This window comes from Dendrobates tinctorius, unplaced genomic scaffold (assembly GCF_039654945.1).
Source record: "Dendrobates tinctorius isolate UK_male_01 unplaced genomic scaffold, ASM3965494v1 ptg000092l, whole genome shotgun sequence".
Taxonomy (NCBI): Eukaryota; Metazoa; Chordata; class Amphibia; order Anura; family Dendrobatidae; genus Dendrobates; species Dendrobates tinctorius.
Genome location: NW_027361760.1, coordinates 1252020 through 1264319, shown reverse-complemented (window position 1 = coordinate 1264319; position 12300 = coordinate 1252020). Strand labels below are relative to the sequence as shown.

Genomic DNA, 12300 nt, shown 5'->3' with positions numbered 1-12300 from the left:
GCTGGCTAATTGGGCTATATCCTCCATAAGCCCTACAATGGGGAAATTACATTTTTTAGGCCAAAACATACGTATTCTTTATTTATTATGTTAACATGCTTGTATTCACCATTTTTCTGGCCCACCTGGGACATTAAATAAGACCTTTCACTGAGTATTTTAATTTATTTTCTTAGTTATTGCTCTAATTGACACTCCTCTGCAGATTCTGGAACACTATTTATTTTTCTTTTGTGCCCCTCCGTGCCATAGTCATGTATCATGGTAATAAAGGTGAAAATTTTCCTTTCAACCTACTAGGCGTGCACCACAGAACTTCTCTTCACCTTCCAGCCATATCGAAGGATGTCTCCCTACCCTAATGGGGGACAGGAAATGCACAAGAGGTTAAATAACCCTCTCCTTCCTGCTACCCCCAGTGTTTTTCCTGTCCCCTACGGGGCATGAAGAGGTCCTGATAGTGCTGCCATGGCCGGCGACCGGAGGCACTACGACATCAGAATACCTGTGACCGCCGGGCAGCCAACGGTCAGGGGCTCTGCTCTCCTCCGTGGGAAGGCTGCTCCCATCTCCACTTCGGTGGTACTCGGGACCCTTGCCCGCCCCTCCTGCGCTCCCTCAGTGGGGTAAAGCTGGGCGGTGCTGTGTGGCCGGGGTCCTCCTGGAGCTCTCCGGCGTCCTCCTCCCCATGCGGCATGTGCCGAGACTGCGTGCACGTGCACACCGGAAGTGGCGTCGGGACCGGCGCCGAACTTCCGGTTTGCCTTCCACCTGTGTGGAACGCATGCACGGCCTGCAGTTACCGGACTGCGGACGCGGTCCGTGGCCCCAACCACTGGCCCTTCGAGACTAAGCGGAACTGCTCTAGTCAGGCAGCCGCTAAGCAGCTTGAGGCGGGCCGGGAACAATGAAGCACCGCCGACCCCCACAGGCGACGGGGTGAGTGTGCAGGGGCAGCCGCTGAGCAGCAGGAGAATCAGCTGTGGAGAAGGGGTGATTGGAATGACCCCCCCCACCTGGGACCGAGGGGAGGAGGAGCACACAACACGCTGGTGGACCTCGGTTATTCCAAATCCTGGTCTGGGTGCGTCCAGGTAAGGCATCTGTACACTGTAACAGACTGACCATGGACGGCAACAAACCCTTACTGCCTGCTTCTGCGGAGCCCAGCGTTCACCCTCCTACTGTAAGTAGCAGGGTGGGTCCCCACTTTTCTGTCCAGGGGTAGTCTCGGAGGTGACGTAGTATGCCTTCTCTCTCTCTAAAGGGAGACAAGGCCTCTGACCCTAAAAATGTGCATGTGTGGTTTCAGGCTTCTCTCTTCATATAGGAAGCTTTCTCAGCCCTGCACGAATGATGTATTACGTACAGAGCAGCCTCCCTACTGGACAGTATAAAAACTCTCATCACAGAAGTCCAATCTTCTATGGGGACGTTTTTCCAGACCCGATACCACAGCCCCCTCCTGCTAGAAGGAAATGGGCATCTGTGGAATATGACTGACTCGGGCGAGATTGATACCTCTAACTCAGAGGAGGCTTGGGAAAATGAAGGTTCCACTTCCACCCCCAATTCTGAAATTACTATTTCTCTTCCAAAGTTAGTATGGGAGGAGGAAGTGGAATTCTCTATACAGTATGAGACGTTTGGGAGGGGCTGAAGCCTAAAACCCAAAGGGGTTTTCCATTCACGGATATATCCGGAATCTGGAGGTGGGCCCTTCCCGATAGAGACTTAGTGTCACCTCAGAAATTGAGGAATTAGTCCCTTGGAGGGAAATTGCTCCTTATGGGAAATCCCTAAAGTGGACGTGCGGCGTCCAGGGTACGTAAAAGAGCGGCTCTTCCATTTGAGGGCAACTCTCAATGGCGAGCTTGCTTACGAAATCCTGGGACACCTCCACAACCCTGCTTCCCTGTTCCGCTGGTTGCGTACGCTGGATGATCACCTCACTCGGGGGACATCTAGCCAGCAGGTATTCGACATCAATGCCTAAGAGTGACGTCCCTGCAGGTGCACCACCAAAAAATCCTTGCTGTCAGATATAAAAACACTTCTGCAAGCTTGTAGGCTGTACTTGACTACTCCCGTCAGGAACGATCTCCTCAGTTCCACAACAGACTTGCCCCTCCGTATGTGTAAATACTCAGACAGGGTCATAAAAAACTTAAAACCTTGAACTAAGTGGTAAAGTACAGTAGATGGAGTCGGTCAAGTCAGGCCACCAGCCATTCTAGGCTGAGCGTGACTGCAGTCGTCATGTGGCGGCCGCTGGCCAGCTTGGGGCTGGGCTGGGTCCAGAATGGGAGACGAGCCTGCAATCACGGGTCATGCATTTAACAATCCCCCTCATAGGACAAAATTGTGTGATTGGCCACAATGGACTGAGGGACACTTTCTTTCACGTCCAGATTCATCCAGACGTAGAATTCCTCAGGTCCCAGGGTCCCCAGGTCAACCACTACCAGTTCAATGTCCTGCCGATTCGGGGTATCATCAGCCCCTCTAGTGTTTACCAAGATAATGACAAAGGCAATGATCTTCATTTGCCAGCAGGGGATATGCATTTTCCCATACTTAAACGACCTTCTAATAATGGCTCCATCCACATCTCGCCTGAACCAGGATGTAGAAAACTCCCTGGAGATTTTACAGTCCTTGGGTTGGATCCCCAACCTCGAGAAATCAGACCTTTCTTCTTCATGGAAGAAGTTCTTAGGGATACTCCTGGAATCAGGAAAGCGAACATCTTTTTTACTCAGTGGTTCAGATTACCTCCAGGTTCAGAGACCAGAGAGCACCAACCCTGAGAGACTCAAATGTCCATCCTAGGTTCACTTACAGCATGCATCCAAGCTGTTTCCTGGGCTCAAGCCCATACTCTGACCCTTCAGTCCTATGTACTCCGGTGTTCAAAGAAGTATCGGAATACTCTGACCAAGAGAACCCCTCTTCCTGGTCAGGTCAAGGTGTCTCTCCTATGGTGGCTGGACTACCAGAACCTCCAGCGGGGCATCAGCTGGGATCAGCTCTCCCTGAAAATCGTCACCACAGACGCCAGTCAGAGTCTGGGGTGCTATAGTGGAGCATTCACACTTCCAGGGGGTATGGCCCCCAGGCATCAGAACCAGCTCCTCAAATGTGAGAGAACTAAAAGCTGTAGAGGAAGTGTTGAAAGCAGAGTGCCAGCGGCCCTTCTAGGCTGTGTGTGAGTGCTCCTGTCAGGGGTCATTTGCTAAGCAGGTTGCAGCTGGGCTAGGACCAGAATTGGAGACCAGCAGGTAAATCGACAAGTCCGGGGTCATGCGTTTAAATACGTGGACAATGTGACTGCAGTATCCGACACCAAGGAGACATGAAATTCTTCAACCAAAAAATTGGTGGCTGCAAGAATTTTTTCTTTGGCAGAGAAACGTCTGTCCATATCAGCAGGCGGACTTCCTCAGCAGGAAGGACGTTCATTCTGGGGTGGAGCCTAGACCAAACAGTATTTTTGTCTCTGGTGTCAAGGTGGGGAAATCCCGATGTGGACCTTTTTTGCCATCGGTCAAAACGCGAAGGTGGAAACATGTTTCCCTCAGTTCCACCGACGGAGCGTGGGGAGTAGATTCCTCCTCCCATCCGGGGCAGTTCGATCTGGCTTACGCCTTCCCTCCAATTCCCGTGATAGCGAAAACACTGCAGAAGATATGGGCAGAACAAGTCGCTACAATCCTAGTGGCTCCCATGTGGCCAGGGAGAAGCTGGTACGGAGCCCTACGGAACATGGCTCAGGAAGCCCCAATACTTCTGCCCCAAAGGGCCAGTCTCCTACTACACCCAGACCCGCACAGAATGAACCTTGCGGCCTGGCTACTGAAGCCGAAATTCTAAAAAAGTGATCCAATATCTACAGGGCCACTGGCCATTCTAGGCTGAGCGTAACTAACGCCATTTCGGGAAGGCTTGGAAGAAGTTCTCATCTTGGTGTTCCCCAAGTGCCCAGACTCCTTCCATCCTAATATCGCACAGATCTTAGAGTTTTTTCAAGACGGCTTAGTTCTGGGGCTCACTCCTAGTACACTAAGGGTTCAGGTGTCATCTCTTAGTTAATTTTTCGATCAAGGGCTGGCGAGCCAACAATGGGTCAGGCGATTCATGACCTCAGCAACTAGATTTCGTCCCAGACTCTGTGGTCAGATTCCCTCCTGGGACTTGTACCTAGTTCTCAAAGGCTTGAACAGTGAACCGTTTGAGCCACTGTCTTCCACGACCCTGGGAAAATTAACACTAAAAACTGTGTTTTTGTAACAATCACCACCGCAAGGCGCATAGGAGAATTACAGGCCCTTTCAATACAGGAGCCATACCTGACCATCACGGAGGATAGCATCATCTTAAGGTTTGATCCCTCGTTATGTCTAAGGTAGTCTCGAACCTTCATAGGTTCCAGGACATTATATTGCCTTCCTTCTGTACAAACCCCTCCAACACGAAATAAGTCTTTCACACTCTTGACATCTGTAGAATAGTTCTCTTCTACCTCCAGCAGACAGAGTTGGAGGATTGACCAAAATTCATTCATTCATTCAAATTTTCTGGTCGGAATGAAGGCAAAGGCGGCAATAAATACAGTTGCGAATTGAATCAGGCAAGCGATCAGCCTCACCTACTCGTCACAGAATGTTCCTCCTCCTACATCTCTGAAAGCCCACTCTACTCGTTCAGCGTCAACGCATGTTCAGAGCAGATATGCAGAGCCGCCACCTGGTCGTCTGTCCATACATTCACCAGACATTATAAACTAAACTTCAAGAGGGATTTAACGTTTGGCAGACGTGTTCCGCAGGCTGTCGTCCCTCCCTAAGAAATTAGTTGTTGGTATTCCTCCGATATGGCTGTCGTGGAAGGTGACTAGAGAAAATAGAATTAGTCTCACCGGTAATTCGGTTTCTAGGAACCTTCCACGACAGCACTAATTTCCCTCCCTATCTGATACTCTTATTGGATGATTCCTGCACTTTGGTGGTAACTATACATGCTAGTGTGTCCAGAAAAAACACTGGTGGTAGCAGGAAGGGGAGTGTTATTTAACCTCTTGTGCATTTCCTGTCCCCCATTAGGGCGGGGAGACATCCTCCGATATGGCTGTCGTGGAAGGTTCCTAGAAACCGAATTACCGGTAAGACTAATTCTATTTTTCTCCTCCAGTGCTATCCAATCAAAACATGGCCACGTCCACAGAGAAGTTCTGTGGTATACACTCAGTTAGTCAAAGGGAAAATTTGCACCTTAATTTCCGATGAGCATAACTTTGGAACGGAGGAGCTCAGAAGAAAAAGAAAAACTGTTCCTGAATCAGCGGTAATTGGAGGAGGTACTCAGTTTAAATTAAACAATCCAGAGAAATATCCCCTTTAAATCTATGCTTCTATTTAAATCTTTATGACTAGTGGGAAAATATGATTAATCCCAAAGAGTCTTAAGCACATAGGCATTTCCATTCACTCACTAAGAAGGGAAATGTAATGTGGATCCACTAGCAGTTCTCTACTAAGCAGAAATCCCAGAGAAGATAAATTACTCAAAGTGAACCCTCTCTGAATCTATCCCACCAAATCTGACAACGAGTATGCTGGCTGATACAGTTGTCAAAGGTAACCAGTCCCTCAAATCAAGTATTGTGCAAGACTGCAAGTGTTCTACTATTTCTTGGCAACTGTACTGGCCATAGTGCAGGAGTCTCTCCACGCATCATGACTAATTGGGTCGGAAATATTATGGAGAGGTACACCGACATTATCACTACTCCCCACTGCCCATTTTAAGGACTGTGACTGTGGGGGTGTTTGCAGATAGACCCACACCAATAAGGACATAATGGCATATTTTTGTGATATAGGAGGGGACCTATATTAGTGGCTCACTTTAGGACCTCACAGTTGCAACTGTCCCAGTATGGCTTTTTTGAGTGCGCTGCTCAGGGGTGGGTCCTAAATGAGTAATTCATTGAAAAGAAGTTATCATCTATCGATTGGTGAGTGCTTGACCACTGTGACTTGCAACAATTATCCCCGAATGGATGCTTTTATTCCTGTTTATACCAGCCCAAACACCGCTCCATTCATTCGTTATGAGGCTGCGCTCAGCAGCCCTAAGTGGAATAAATCAAGTGGCGGTTAAGCTATATATTGGATAAACGTGCCTTGTTTTACTAACCCCTACTGATCAATACGTTATCACTTATGCAATGTATAGGTGATATTTTGATTCCACCGGGCAATCTCTTTAAATGTCTAGAATTATGGATTTTGGAAAGTATGTCCACATGTTTCACTCTTGGTCTACACTATAGAGCCATTAGTCTTATGTCCCTGTGCACCAGTCTTTATAGATAAGAATTCTAATGGAGGAAACTCAGCTTCTTCTGGTAACGTTTTACTTGGCAGGCCCATACAACTGGGGTGTACCTTGTTTGTTGACAGTCAAGTTGATAAAATTGAAGGACGGAAGGTTTATTCGATTTGTCATATCCAAAGTCATGATGGCATCATACTTCATGCAGAGGCTACAGGTGAGCAAGTAAAATACAAAATAGCCCTCCAGGCTGTTTAGAACAATGATGAATTTTATAGCCGATCTTATATTCATTGGTTTTTATATCTATCTAGAGTTGAGCAGAAAAAAGATTTATCCTTCTATAGATTCATCCTTCTATAGTCCAGAGCCCAGTCCGGAAATCTGTGATACCTGGACCAGCCAATCTTTACTTTTCCGGATGGCATCCTGGATGCGTCTAGTGTTATTAGGCCATCAACATTATGTTACATGAAGCATAGTCACAAGGTTTCATAAAATGTCATGACATGTTTGATGCCACAAAGACGTGAGTGGCAGCAGCAATATATGCTCTGTTTTTGTTCGTACCATTAGATTTTGCACTGTTGGGTTCCCATAGTTTGTTCATCTTATCTTGGATAAGGACATTATGTCCCTGTCGTATTCTACAGTAAATGGCGTCTTTGTTTTTATTACCAGCTCTCTTTATAAAGGCGAACCGATAAAGGAGAACCACTGGGAACAGGTCAATTGTGACTACGTGCCCATCAGAAAAGAGTCTGGTCAACCATCAATTCAATGTCCTCGTCAATTCTCAAGATGGACTACAGCATCAAGGTCTACTTATGACATTGTGGCAGCTGAGAATAATTAATAAATATAGATAGTCTCACTTCAAGACAGCTGAGTTTTACTCATTTATGATCAAAAAAGGGTGAGGCCTCCTTTAATGGCCATTATCATGTCAACAGAGTTCATCTAGTGGCCAATGCAAAGGCTAACAAAATTGTACCAAAGTCTAGGCCACTATAATCACCTTTATTACTACCTGGTACTTCACTCCTCTTGTTAGTTCATTCTGTTTAATCCCTATAAAACTCATTTATTTCATAGATATAAAAAACACCAATTTCCCAGTGAAACCAAGGCAAAAGCCCCAAGAAAAGACCTGAACTGAGATGCTGCAAAGGCCTACAATACGACTTTCTGATACCTTCCTATCCGTGGAGGTTGGCACCCTAGGGATCAAAATTTTTTGGAGCCCCCACTCAGCGAGGACTGTCCCTCACTGCCCTGCCGGTCCCTGATATCAATGGTATGAAAACAATGACCGATAGTGCAGAGATGAATGGTACAAGATGCCCTAGGCTATTGCAAGCAATCCCAGAAAAATGAAATTAAAATTACCACATAATGACATCAGGGTCCACAATAATGTAGCAAAATATAGCCTGACAATAGAGCATATATAAGAATAAAGTGACAACTCATGGCCATCTCATCCTGATATCTGACATGATGGACACCGTTTCTATCTCTTTTGCCTCCTGATGAACCGCTGTTGCGGGGAAACGCATTGGGGTACTCCACAAATGATAAGTGGTCACTTGGGGTACTCCACAAATGATAAGTGGTCACTTAATTCATATATATGCTCTATTGTCAGGCTATATTTTGTTACATCAAAAAACGATAAGAAGCCATACCTAAAATGTAATAATCTTTATTGGAACATGATTTAAAAAGGTATACATATGTAAAAATCAATACAATAATAAAAGTGAGGACAATGCAAGAAAAATACGTATCCACATCGGGGGTACCATGCAAGAAAGATGCAAGAAGTGCATGCACAGACAATGCTGAGGGGGAGTTTAGTGCAAATTATGCAAATGAGAGCCAATACTTGGCTGAAACATTATGAAAAGCACAATTGTGCAAATACAAATGGTAAAAGTTGAAATGTAATACAATTGGCATGTATGGATAATAGAGATCCCCTTAGGCATTATACAAAGATGTAATACAGTAAATAAATCACTTAGCATATGATAGGTATAGGTGGAAGGGAGGCTGCATAGCCGATGTGCGCTAGTGCGGAATAAGGCAGCAGCTAACCCTATGAGTATGAATGCAAGTGAAAAGAAAGTGAAAGCATGTTACCTCAAGATGCGGATGGAGGGACCCCGACGCGCGTTTCGCGGCAGCTTTTTCGAGGGGCGCATAGAGGAGCTGTTTCGTGGTCTTTTTATGGAGGTAGAAGGTAAAATGGCCAGCGTTAGGCGGCGTTTCCGGTGGGTAACCCGGAACAAGACCGTCACAGGTCAGCGTCATGCGAAGCCGCGCCTCTCACCTGCCCGACGCGTCAGAGCAGGGAAGAGGAAGCAGCCGCATAGAGACGCGTCACCATGGTGACGGCAGAGCCGGGGAACCGAATGAGCGCATCCCGCTGCCAAAAAGAGGAGGAGGAACATCACCATGACAACATCATGGCAACATGGAGAGCAAAACAATGCAAAAATTTGAAAGTCATGGGAAGGGAATGTAGGCAAGAAAAAAATGTGCGTGTGAGGAGTGTGCAGGAAAAATATTAAAAGTATATTATAAAGATATAATATAAGTGAGAGAATTCTTTTGCAAAATAATTTTTTTGCATCGAGAAGATATATATATGTTTTATATATTATTTTATATGCAATGCAACCTGTGAGAAAGTGAGATATCAAAAAAATATATATATACATAGATAAATATAACGTGTCAGTATGTAAGCTTTGGAAAAAGCTTAAGAAAATAAACAAAAAATTAAAAAATAAGAAAAAAAAAAAAAAAGAAAGAAATAAAGAACAAAAAAAGTTTTAAAAAGGCCATGGAGGAATTAGATGACCGTACATGAAAAATCTTCTGAAAGGCAGCAGGAGCAGGAATGTTGGTATCAATGTTGGTTCAGGCTTGAGGATGGAAGAAAACGGAAACAGCACCTCAAACAAAAAGTAAGATAGGAACCCATCTATAGGAATAAAAGTAAAAAAGAAATTAGGAACACAATAAAAACGGAATTAAAAATAATAAAAAAAGGGGAAAAACAGAAGAAAAACAAAGCTAAAGGAAGGATGCAAAACTAATAACCTCATTGAGACCGTTAGGTTGAAGTGATCTTACTTTGGAGATCCATCGTGCCTCCAATTGCGCCAAAGCCTTTCTCCAATTACCACCCCTAGTATCGATATGTATCTTAGCTATTCCAAAGGCCTTTAATAGGCTAGCATCACAATTGTGAATCTGTTTAAAGTGACGCGGTATGGGCTTGAGAGAAGTAATGTCTTCGGTATCCATGGCATTAGTGATATCGCGGTAATGCTCCCTGATTCTGGTTTTTAACGGTCTTGATGTCAAACCTATGTAAATCTTAGAGCAGGGGCAAGATGCATAGTAAACTACTCCTATGGAATTACAATTGATATGTTGTGTAATTGAGAAAACCTTACCATCACTGGAGTGGAAGGTGGAGGTCCGCATCATATTGGGACAGGCAATGCAGTCCCCACAGGGGAAAAAACCCCAAACAGGGCCCTTGGATCCAAAAGCTCTTTCAAATTGGGGTCCAGGATAATAACTGCGGACAATATGATCCTTAATGCTAGGCGATTTCTTATATGTGATGGAAGGGTAATCAAATAGATGCTTGGCTAAACTGACATCCTCCTGCAAGATGGGCCAAAATTTCCTTAGAATATTCTGCATACCATACCAATTGGTATTGTAGGTAGTGATAAACCTTACCTTAGATTCCTGATTAGGCTTAGTTCGTGATTCCAGAAGCATGTTGCGATTGGTTTTTTTGGCAGCTTGCAAGCCTTTCTTAATGCATCTGCGCGAGTATCCCCTTTCTTGGAATCTATGAAATAAATCATTGGCTTCATCATGAAAATTTTCCTCACTGGAACAAATCCGTTTTACCCTAAGGAACTGGCCCTTAGGTATGCTTTTAATAAGCGATTGGGGATGAGAGGATGTTGCATGTAACAAAGAGTTAACAGCAGTTTCCTTGCGGAAAATGGTGGTTTCCAAGAATCCATTGGGAGAATTAGAGATTTTAATATCAAGAAAGTCAATGGTAGATTGGCTATATTTGCAAGAAAGTTTGATGTTGAATCTATTATTGTTCAAAATACCAACAAAATCGAGGAGGTCCTGTTCCGAGCCCTGCCATATCATGAGAATGTCATCAATATAGCGAGCCCAGAAGAGAACCCCCTCGATGTGTGCTACCGGCTTGGTAAAAAAGATTTCCCGCTCCCACATGAAAAGGTTAGCATATGCCGATGCGAAAGCCGCATCCATTGCGGTCCCCTGCTGCTGTAAATAGATGCTCTGCTTAAAGATAAAGAAATTATGCTCAAGGGCAAACTTGAGCAGCAAGAGAAGGAATTCAATGAAGTCAGAACAATGCTGGGACATGGACAAGAAGATTTTAACGGCCAAAATTCCATCATGATGTTGGATGGAAGTGTACAAGGCTTCCACATCCATGGTGACCAACCACATATCCTTATCCAGGGGAATGCCATCAATTTTTTTCAATATATCCCCAGAATCCTTCACAAAGGAGGGAAGATCGGATACTAAAGGCTTCAGGTGAAAATCTAAGAATTTAGAGATGGTTTCACATAAATTCCCGTTACCCGACACAATTGGGCGTCCGGGTGGTACTGAGGCATTTTTATGTATCTTAGGTAAAAAATAAATGCATGCCATTTCGGGACTAAACTCCCCCTCAGCATTGTCTGTGCATGCACTTCTTGCATCTTTCTTGCATGGTACCCCCGATGTGGATACGTATTTTTCTTGCAGTGTCCTCACTTTTATTATTGTATTGATTTTTACATATGTATACCTTTTTAAATCATGTTCCAATAAAGATTATTACATTTTAGGTACGGCTTCTTTTCGTTTTTTGATGTTTCTATATTGAAGCTGTTGATCTTCTAGGCTTTTTGTTTTTTTGAATATATATTTTGTTACATTATTGTGGACCCTGATGTCATTATGTGGTAATTTCATTTTTCTGGGATTGCTTGCAATAGCCTAGGGCATCTTGTACCATTCATCTCTGCAGTATCGGTCATTGTTTTCATACCTTTGATATCAGGGATCGGCAGGGCAGTGAGGACAGTCCTTGCTGAGTGGGGGCGCCAAAAAATCGGGATCCCTAGGGTGCCAACCTCCACGGATAGGAAGGTATCAGAAAGTCGTATTGTAGGGCTTTGCAGCATCTCCGTTCAGGTCTTTTATTGGGGCATTTGCCTTGGTTTCACTGGGAAATTGGTGGTTTTTATATCTATGAAATAAATGAGTTTTATAGCGATTATATGTTCACACTTTTTATAATTAATTCCTACAGTATTTGTCTTTTTCAAATTAGTTGCATTCTGTTGCATCAAAAAGGCCAAAATAGATTACAGGGGGTGGGGGACTGTCTTTATTTATCTACAGGAAGTAAGCCAGGTCTTTATATTTCTACAGGAAGTGAGGTGGGTCTTTGTCTCTATGCGAAGTGGGGTGAGTCTTTGTCTTTTGACAGGAAGTTAAGCAGGTCTTCATAGAATCATAGAATGTTAGAGGTGGAAGTGACCTCCAGGGTCATGTCCAACACCCTGCTCAATTCAGGATTCACTAAACCATCTCAGACAGATGTCTGTCCAGCCTCTATTTGAAGACCTCCATTGAAGGAGAACTCACCACTAGTGATAGGCAAAAACAAACATGCTCGGGTGCTCTTTGATCGGGTCGAGCAAATTGGATTGCTAGGGTGTAAGTCTATGGGAAAACTGAGCATTTTTGCCGCAATCCCCCTGGGGGTCCTTTTAGGTTCTAAAAACATCTGAAATCGATGGGAACAGTGCTCAAATGCCATGGGAACATCATGGGGAATACCCCTGGAAGCATTTCTGACTCCCAGTTCACAGCTGTGAACAATGT

The 12300-nt window shown here is 44.6% G+C and overlaps 1 protein-coding gene across 1 annotated transcript in view; it reads left to right on the top strand.

The window, feature by feature from the left end:
• Positions 1–7218, top strand: part of LOC141098454 (acyl-coenzyme A thioesterase THEM4-like) — a 147425-nt gene extending 140207 nt beyond the window's left edge. Inside the window, exons 5-6 of the mRNA XM_073586277.1 lie at positions 6429–6553; positions 7018–7218. Coding sequence (XP_073442378.1) covers positions 6429–6553; positions 7018–7043 — 151 coding nt within the window. The 3' untranslated portion in view covers positions 7044–7218. The remainder of the gene's footprint in view (positions 1–6428; positions 6554–7017) is intronic.
• The last annotated feature ends 5082 nt before the right edge of the window (positions 7219–12300 follow it).